The following is an 8,183-nucleotide window of genomic DNA, read 5'->3' as shown; positions in this document are numbered from 1 at the left end:
TCTCCTGAAAAAGCAGAGAAAACCTTTCAATGGCCGAGGGAGACCAATAGGAGCCGAATAAGAAAAGGGGCGTATCTGATAGCCCCGTGCGCTACAGAGATAACACGGACACAAACAAAGGAGAGAGCTGCTTCTGCACCCAGCGCTCAAAAAACATCACAGGCATCTGCAGGGCTTTTTGAGATGTTACAGTAATAAAATAACGAGTGATCAGGAGAGGATTGATCAGTGTGCACGTCTATAAAGAGGTATGTGAAAAATACAGCGAGCGAGGGGGTGGGGCTTGGCTGGAGATGCAGTACTGAGTGTCCTTTTGCGATTCAGTGCCTTTTAAACCTGTTTTACTCGTGTAACATAAACAGCGCGTGTGAAAATAAATTGGACCTGATGCACCTGACAAGCACTGAATAAATGGACCGCTAAGGGTTAAAAGAGAATGGGAATTGATTTTAAAAGGGAACTGGGAGTTGAAATGATTTGGACCCCACCCCCGATCCGATCCGACCCGACCCGGGCTGGATCACAAACCTGGGCTTCTTCTGGTGACAGCTGCTGTAGGGTGCGGACTTCAGGAGAGCATGATGGGTAATCCTACGGGTTTGAACCAATAGGGGCGCAGGACCAGGAACCTCCTTCAAGGAAAGACAAGAGGGGTCTGTGTGACAGCGGCTCTCAATTACAATTACACTTCAATTACAGCAGAACCGCAGAGTCGCAGACCCCCTGGCGTCCGTCGCTCCGAATTTTCCCGACGGTTTTAATAAAAATGCACCCTCAGTCTGGAGAATAACATGGGGGTGCATCCAGCACAGTCACTCAATAACAGAGTTGTGATTTCATTTTAAGACACAGGAATATTTTCACAGGAAGCAAACGAAACCAGCTGCCAGGTTCCATATTATACAGCAACGGGTGAAATTCAATTACTTTGCACATCAAATCAGTTCTTATCAATTACTTGTCATTATTTATCGAAAGAGACCAGGGGGGTGAACTCTGCGTCATCAACAACTGCTGCTGCTGCTGCAGAGTCTCTTCCAATAGGACCTCGTTTGTTTTGCGTCTCGTCCGAAGGACGGAGCACAAGGAGGTTCAGCGACTTGCTCGGGGTCTCACACAGTGAGTCAATGGCTGAGCCAGGATTTGAACCAGAGAACCTCCTTTTCTTTACCCACTGGTCCAGCAAGCCTCCTATAACAGGGATGCAAATAAGCCTCCCCTTGCACAGCAGTGTCACCCAGTCCAGGTTTTACTACCAGCTTGATTAGCCCACAGTGTGTCTAGGCAACAAGCTCAGGTGTGTCTCATTATTAAACAGTGTGTCTAGGCAACAGTGAAACCAGGACTGGATCACAGGCTGTGCAGCGGGAGTCTGATTATTAAACTCCTAGTGAAAGCAGGACTGGATCACACCGCTGTGCAGCGGGAGTCTCATTATTAAACTCCTAGTGAAAGCAGGACTGGATCACACTGCTGTGCAGCGGGAGTCTCATTCCCAGCCCTGGTGCATTATTAATAATATCAACACGTGATTACCTGCTGGCCCTCCTCTTCTGCTTTCAAGTAGTCCAGGTGCCTCCGTTTAGCAACTTCATTTTCAAAGCTCCGCTTCTTGCCATAAAACCATTTTAGCCCTACGAGCATTTAGAGAGGAATTACATGCGAGAACATGTCTATTTAGCGCTGGAAAAATGGAACATGGAAAATATGCATCACAACAAAACAAAAAAAAAAAAAAAAAAAGGAATCTAACATGAAATACTACCGAGCTACTATTATGGCTTCCTTCTGGTAGACTTTTGAGATCTGTAGTTTCTTTTGATTATACGATGTTGTATATATAAAAAGATCTAGATGATGTTCGTAATTGTTTTTCTCAATCCTGAAACCCTGGGCGATTGTATAGCTCCTGCCTGCAGCTGTACAGTCTATCCCGAAGTGAGAGAGAGAACTGATCAAACTAAAACGGTTTCGCTTTCAACAATGAACAAAAAGACACTGCCCGCAGAAGAAGCGGGCCGTTACCTACCCTCCAGGTGTCTCTTGCCAGCCCTGTGGACGGTCAGCATGTCCACTGTGTCAAAGACAGGACGGTAGGAACAAACCAAGCAAGTGTACCTGGGGAGGGAGCAAGAGCAGGCAGCCAAACTCCTTACTGTACTTAAAACAGGAGATTTACAATTAATGAGCGACTTACAGAGGCCAGGAGGGTGAACTCTGCATCATCAACAACTGCTGCTGCTGCTGCAGAGTCTCTTCCAATAGGACCTCGTTTGTTTTGAGTCTCATCCAAAGGACGGAGCACAAGGAGGTGAAGTGACTCGCTTAGAGTCTCACACACACAGTGAGTCAGTGGCTTAGATAGATAGATAGATAGATAGATAGATAGATAGAGAGATAGATAGATAGATAGACAGATAGTTTTAAGCAGCCTAATTATTTAACAATGATTTTGTTACCTGCCATTCTTCAGTAAAGCAGCCTCATCTTCTGGGATGAAATGGGATAGAAGTTCTGCGACTCTACGTTTCTACCAGGGAAGGGGAAGGGGAAGGCGAAGGGGAAGGGGGGAGACGTTAATTTCTGAATGCAAAAACAATGAGATGGCAATCAGACTCCCGCTGCACAGCAGTTTGATCCGTTCCTGGACGCACTGGGAGTTTAATCAGACACGCCTGGGCTTGTTACCTAGGCTACTCAAACCTGGAACTGACATTTCCAGAGGCGTGGCTGCTGTGTTGCGTTTGTTCAGCAGCAATAAGGTTCGTTGCAAGCCTGTGTCGAAATCGACGAAGAGGGAACGGGGAGTTTGCAATTGGGAGTGGAAATTGATTTTAAATCTGGGATTGAAAAACAAGAATTGACCCCCCAAAAACTCTGCTCGATATCCCCCCCCCCCTTAAAAAATAATATTCAAAATACAAACTCGCTTACCTTGAGCACGTTCAGCTGGCTCGGGTCATTGCCCTCCCTTTTAAACGACATAGCTGAGATCTGCAAAATAAAGCCACGTTATAACACATTACACGCAAAAAACAAACCACCGCCCTTGCGGGTCTGGGAGTTGTAGTTTTTAAAAAAGCGTCGTCGCTTTGCCGTTGACGAAATAGTTTTTTTTAAATATTAATAAGTTACTCGAAATATATTTATTTTTCGCTCCGTGAGAAAAAAAAAAACAAAAAAACAAAACTTAAGGCGTACTTATTATTAGTACGCGTTTGATACGCCATTTGGTGTTAGGTAATCAAAACTACAACTCCCGGGAGACTTTGCTCCCTTCACCCTTACCGCTCACAATCCAGAGGCATTATGGGAGCTGTAGTCACTCAACCCTAATTCACGCACCCGTTAACTCGGCTCCCTGTCGCCGATCAAACTACAAATCCCAGAATGCAGCAGAACTCTGCATGATTCAGGGGAGCTGACTAAATGGGTTAGTTTTTAATATCTGTTCGTGGAGATGGTTCCGAGTCAGGCGATGTGGGTTAAAACGTAGCGTATTGATTTTATTAGCGAGATGGGGGTTCTTCAGTGGTTAATAAGGACTGAAACCCCTCTTAATTACAGGACCGAGTAATGCTATACAGGCAGACAGACTGGGACACTGACATTGCTAAATAATCTTGACCACGCCGGGCTCGTTTTTATATACCAGCTCTGCGACGTGCATTTAAATTGCTTTAAAAATCCAGATAACCCCCAAAAGAGGGTGCATATTATTGGCTGTATATATTCTTGACAACCTGTCAAAAAAAAAAAAAGAGAAAACGTACCGTGATTTTGAAGCTGAATATGAAAACCCAACTATTTCGTTTTGCTCCGAAAATAATATAACGTCTCAGTTAAGTCTCAAGTTGAAAAAAAAAGCGGGGTTTACATTATTATTATTATTATTATTATTATTATTATTTATTATTATTATTATGCTTGTCGTGTTACACTATAAGCAATACTCGAATAGTAGCATGGTCGAAAGCCACGAGTGAAGAGTTTTATTTTAATTATTTTTAATTACATTAACGCTGTCCCCACTTAACTAAACCACAGTTTTTTTTTAAAAAAAAGTCAGTCAGAGAAAAAAAAAAAAAGTTTCCTTCCTGTTGTCCTGACCACTAAACCTTTACTGTCGGCGCTGTAAAAACACATTACTAACTTCTTACATATTTATATACAATAAAGCTAAGCATTTCAAAGCGCGAGTATGTCACGTTGAAATATTATATTTAAGCAACTCGTGTTTGTTATTTTAGTTCTTGCAATTATGCCGACGCAAAACCTTTTAAACAAAAAAATGAAACAAAAACAATTAGTCGTTTTGAAGCAGGATCTGAGTTAAAAAAAAAAAAAAGTTCCTAGAATCAATTTTGAAGACAGGAGGTGATTTTAAAAAAAAAAAAAAAAAAACTGAAAAATTTTGTTAAAAAAAAAACAAAAAAAAAAAAAAACAACAACGCAAGGAGCCGTCTGCGGGCCGGACTCGTAAAAAGGAAGGAGAGGGGAAGTCGGCCTTCCGAGGAGGAAGAAAGAGTCGGAGGGGAGGAGGAGCTCCTTCACCTCCTCCTCGTCCTCCTCGGACGGCGAGGGTCTGCTCTCCGGCAGCCGGACCCGCTCCTACGGCAGCCTGGTCCGCTCTCCGGTTCGGGAGAGGCAGCTGCAGCACCTCGTTCAGCCGGGAGAGACGCTTCCAGGACTGGCTTTGAAGTACGGCGTGTCGGTAAGCGAGCAAGCGCGTCACCTGTTATTCTCCCTTGTTCCGTTTTTTGTTTGTTTATAAATGACACGTTATAAAAAATAAATAAAAAAACCCTGACATGACAATTTGTGGTACCTGTCAAATTTTACTACTTTTCAGACTGCACCCCCCTCCTTGCACTGCGCAGTCTTTTCCTTGCAGACTGCGGACGCTCATCAAAAACCAGTTGCCAAGTCTTTGGCTGTGAAATATTGAGCACACTTTCATTTCAACCCTGCCTGTAGCTAATCGGCTTCCTGAGACAGCTGAGACTTTTCAACTGGCAATGCATGCTGGTACGCTTTACCTGTCTCAGGTAACATTCTGACCTTCTTAAGAGAGGCAGGACTTCCCAGAATGCATTGTCCATTAAAAAAAAAACAAAGTTTGGGCAGATTTAGGCCAATGACGGACAGGGGTGCCAAGGTATAGCCCAGATAAGGAATAACCTGCTGGCCAACAGTTTTGCATCACCCTGTAGAATGAACTCCCTCAGCTTCATAGAGTCCAGTGAAAGCTGCTGAATAATGTTCCCTTGTTAACATATTGAATTGCACCCCCTCTATATAGAATGAACTAGCACTCAGCTTCATAGACTTAGAATAAACATTCCTGGTTTCACTAGGAGTTTAATAATAATAAGACACACCCGAGCTTGTTACCTAGACACACTGGGGGCTGATCAAGCTGGTAGTAAAACCTGGAACGGGTGACACTGCTGTGGAATAGGAAGGAGTCTTGCTTCTAGCCTTGAGAATGCACATTGAAACATGTTCCGCTACCTTCCAGCACCTTGTGGAGTCTCTCCCACAGTGTGTCAAGGCTGTAATGAGCCAAAACAGTGGCTGGATGTTAGACGCAGGTCCTAATAGAGCGGCCAGCCAGTGTGTAAGACCCTAACCAAAGCTGTGGTGTGAAATTCATATGTTAATATTGTTCAGCGGGTTTTCTGAAAGCAAAGTGAGGGGGCATTCTATAGGGGGGTGCTAAACTCGCTCGTTTCTTTGTCAGATGGAGCACATCAAGCGAGCAAACAGACTGTACACCAACGACTCCATATTCCTGAAGAAATTCCTTTACATCCCTGCCTTGACCAGTCCGGAGGCTCCGTCGGGTAGCCAGTCAGAGGCGGGGGAGAGGAGGGGGCGGGTCCGCCGCTGGGAGAGGACGGCATGTCGGCCAATGGGACGGGAGGAGGAGGAGGAGGAGGAGGCGGGGCCAGTGAATCGGACCCTGTCGATTTGACAGCGGCGGATTTCCTGAAGAGACTGGACGGCCTGATCAGCCAATCGAAAGAGGCGGCCGTCAAGAAGATGCAGGAGGGAGGAGAGGAGGGGTGAGTTCTGGAAAACGACCAGAAAAAAAATCGGAAGCGTTTTTTTCCCCCCCGGAAGCAGCTTCGATTCGGGGCTTGTCTGCAAAGCCGTTTCGCAGAGTTTGCAAATCGTTCGGAGGGGTCCTGGGTTCACTCGCTCCCTTATTGAGCTGTTGTTAAAAAAAAATAAAAATAAATGCATCTCTTAAATCTGATTTTGCATGGCAGTTAGGAATTTTCCAGACGAGAAACGTCGAAGCCGGGTAAGACCGATTCGGTGCTGGAGCAACGGAACCCAGAACCACTCCGAAATAACGCAAGCACCCTGAAGTAGCGCTGGGAAGACAAAATAACGAAAAGAAAACTTTGAAATGGCATTTGAACTCTTTACAACAGCAAAAAAGGACCGGCAGTGCCCTAGTCTGTGGGTAGAGCAGTTTTATTTTTCGTAGTAACTGACTTGACCTTCCTAATGCAAAAAATACCGTGTGCCGGAATCGACGGAGATCTGCACCCCCGAATCAGTTGTACTGGGAGAGGGGTCTGTGGAGTCCTGTGTTGTCTTTCTGAACCTCAGCCCTGATCTCATTTGTGAAATGCTGCTCGAGTCAACCTAACCGGATTCAATCAGACTTAAAACACGGCAGGGAAAGTGTAGCAAGGCCTAGAATTTGAGCGAATAAAAAGTTTTACAAGCTTTTTTAAAAAAAAAATAAAATAAATAAAAAATGTTGATTTTTCTTGGTCTTTTCTTCAGATTACTGGAAGGCGACGCCCCCTTTCGCGAGTCGGCCTATCACAGCTCTCGAGTGCTGAGCCCCTCGCCCCGGGCGCGGCAGAGCTCCCTGTTGGGTCCCGTTCCGCTGACAAAGACCCGGCTCACGAAGTCTCTGCGGGACCACGAGGACGAAATCTTCAAACTCTGACTCTGCCGTGCCCGTCCTCCCCACCTCCCCCCGAACTGTTTCCCAATTTCAAACTGACGGAGCCTCACTGTGATGAAACACAGGAGACCTTAAACCTACAAGGTGGACAATTTTGCATTGCCCTATAGAATGAACTACGGCTCCCAGCATGCCTCTGCTCCTGCAGCAATGGCGAGGCATGCTGGGAGCTGTAGTTCTTTATGTCGTCTCACAAGCGGTACAGACTTCTATGACGTCATGTACAACTGTGGCCAGCAGTTTAGCGTCCCCTTAAGGAATGAACTAATGTTGCTTCATAGAATCCAATGAAACCTGCTGAACAGTGTCACGTGTTAAGAGCTGCATGCAGATCCTAATAAAGTGGCCGGGCAGAGTACAGTGACGTCAGTGTAGCTCAGTTCTCTCCCTGCAAGCGTGCTGCAGGACTGCTGTATATAATTCATAACTGTGTCATTTGATTTTAGAGTGGTTTATTGAAAACACAGCTGTGTTTTCCTTACACTATGTTTAATTCAATGTGTTTTTTACACGTCTTGTTTAAATTAATACGATTTATTAATTTTTTATTTTTATTGTATAATTATAACACGTTTTTTTTTTTTTTTTTTTTTTTTAAATGCAATGTATCAGAGGTTTATTTTTTGACGATTGCAGTTCAAATCGTCGGGCAAATAGTTCTGGAAACCAAAAAAATAACTTTGTTTCTGAAGAATTTGAAAGCGTGGTTACGTTACTTGGCCACCAGATGGGGCTAGAAACCCCAATGTTAGACTCGAAGCGCAGCAATAAAGGGGAAGTCGTTTTTAACCACGGCTTCCTAGACTCTGTGCGTTTGTTATTGTGCGCAGCTCAAGCGAGACCTTCAACTAAACACGTTTCCCTTTTTTCTGTTTTATAGACTCAGGATTTCTTTTTAACCACTAGACACCAAATAAACGTGTCTTTGTGAGAGAAACACACACACACAAGCTGTATTTATGTATTTTTGATATATTCAAAAATCTATTTCTGTCTCGATTTTATTATTATTATTATTATTATTATTATTATTATTATTATTATTATTATTATTATTATTATTTTGGTTTTGAAAACCTTCGTTTTGTTTACAAACGGCCGCGTCCGGTTTTGATGCAAAGTCAAGTTAGTTAGAATCGGCCTGTAAACAGACCGGTGAAATTTCACACCGGCTAAGAAACCATAAAACACC

General features: G+C 44.1%; 2 protein-coding genes across 3 annotated transcripts; one reads left to right on the top strand and one right to left on the bottom strand.

Moving 5' to 3' along the window:
- Window positions 1-384: 384 nt before the first annotated feature.
- On the bottom strand, window positions 385-5,733 carry scnm1 (sodium channel modifier 1). 2 transcript variants are annotated; one of them, XM_041243038.1, is made up of 6 exons: window positions 4,829-5,733; window positions 2,935-2,994; window positions 2,460-2,530; window positions 2,030-2,118; window positions 1,537-1,634; window positions 385-632 (listed from the first exon to the last, which is right to left on the bottom strand). In XM_041243038.1, the coding sequence occupies exons 2-6, from the start codon at window positions 2,983-2,985 to the stop codon at window positions 450-452; spliced, it is 492 nt and encodes a 163-aa protein (XP_041098972.1). In that variant the 5' UTR covers window positions 2,986-2,994; window positions 4,829-5,733; the 3' UTR covers window positions 385-449. The 2 variants fall into 2 exon arrangements, with proteins under 2 accessions (XP_041098972.1, XP_041098973.1); XM_041243039.1 differs by lacking the exon at window positions 4,829-5,733 and adding an exon at window positions 4,555-4,641.
- lysmd1 (LysM, putative peptidoglycan-binding, domain containing 1) lies at window positions 3,461-7,518 on the top strand. Its single transcript, XM_041243040.1, is given in 5 exon segments — window positions 3,461-3,470; window positions 4,488-4,714; window positions 5,744-5,867; window positions 5,870-6,068; window positions 6,805-7,518. Coding segments are annotated over 5 exon segments (729 nt in total). The 3' UTR covers window positions 6,974-7,518.
- Window positions 7,519-8,183: the final 665 nt, after the last annotated feature.

Source organism: Polyodon spathula, unplaced genomic scaffold (assembly GCF_017654505.1).
Source record: "Polyodon spathula isolate WHYD16114869_AA unplaced genomic scaffold, ASM1765450v1 scaffolds_1561, whole genome shotgun sequence".
Taxonomy (NCBI): domain Eukaryota; kingdom Metazoa; phylum Chordata; class Actinopteri; order Acipenseriformes; family Polyodontidae; genus Polyodon; species Polyodon spathula.
This window is presented reverse-complemented; position numbering and strand designations above follow the sequence as displayed.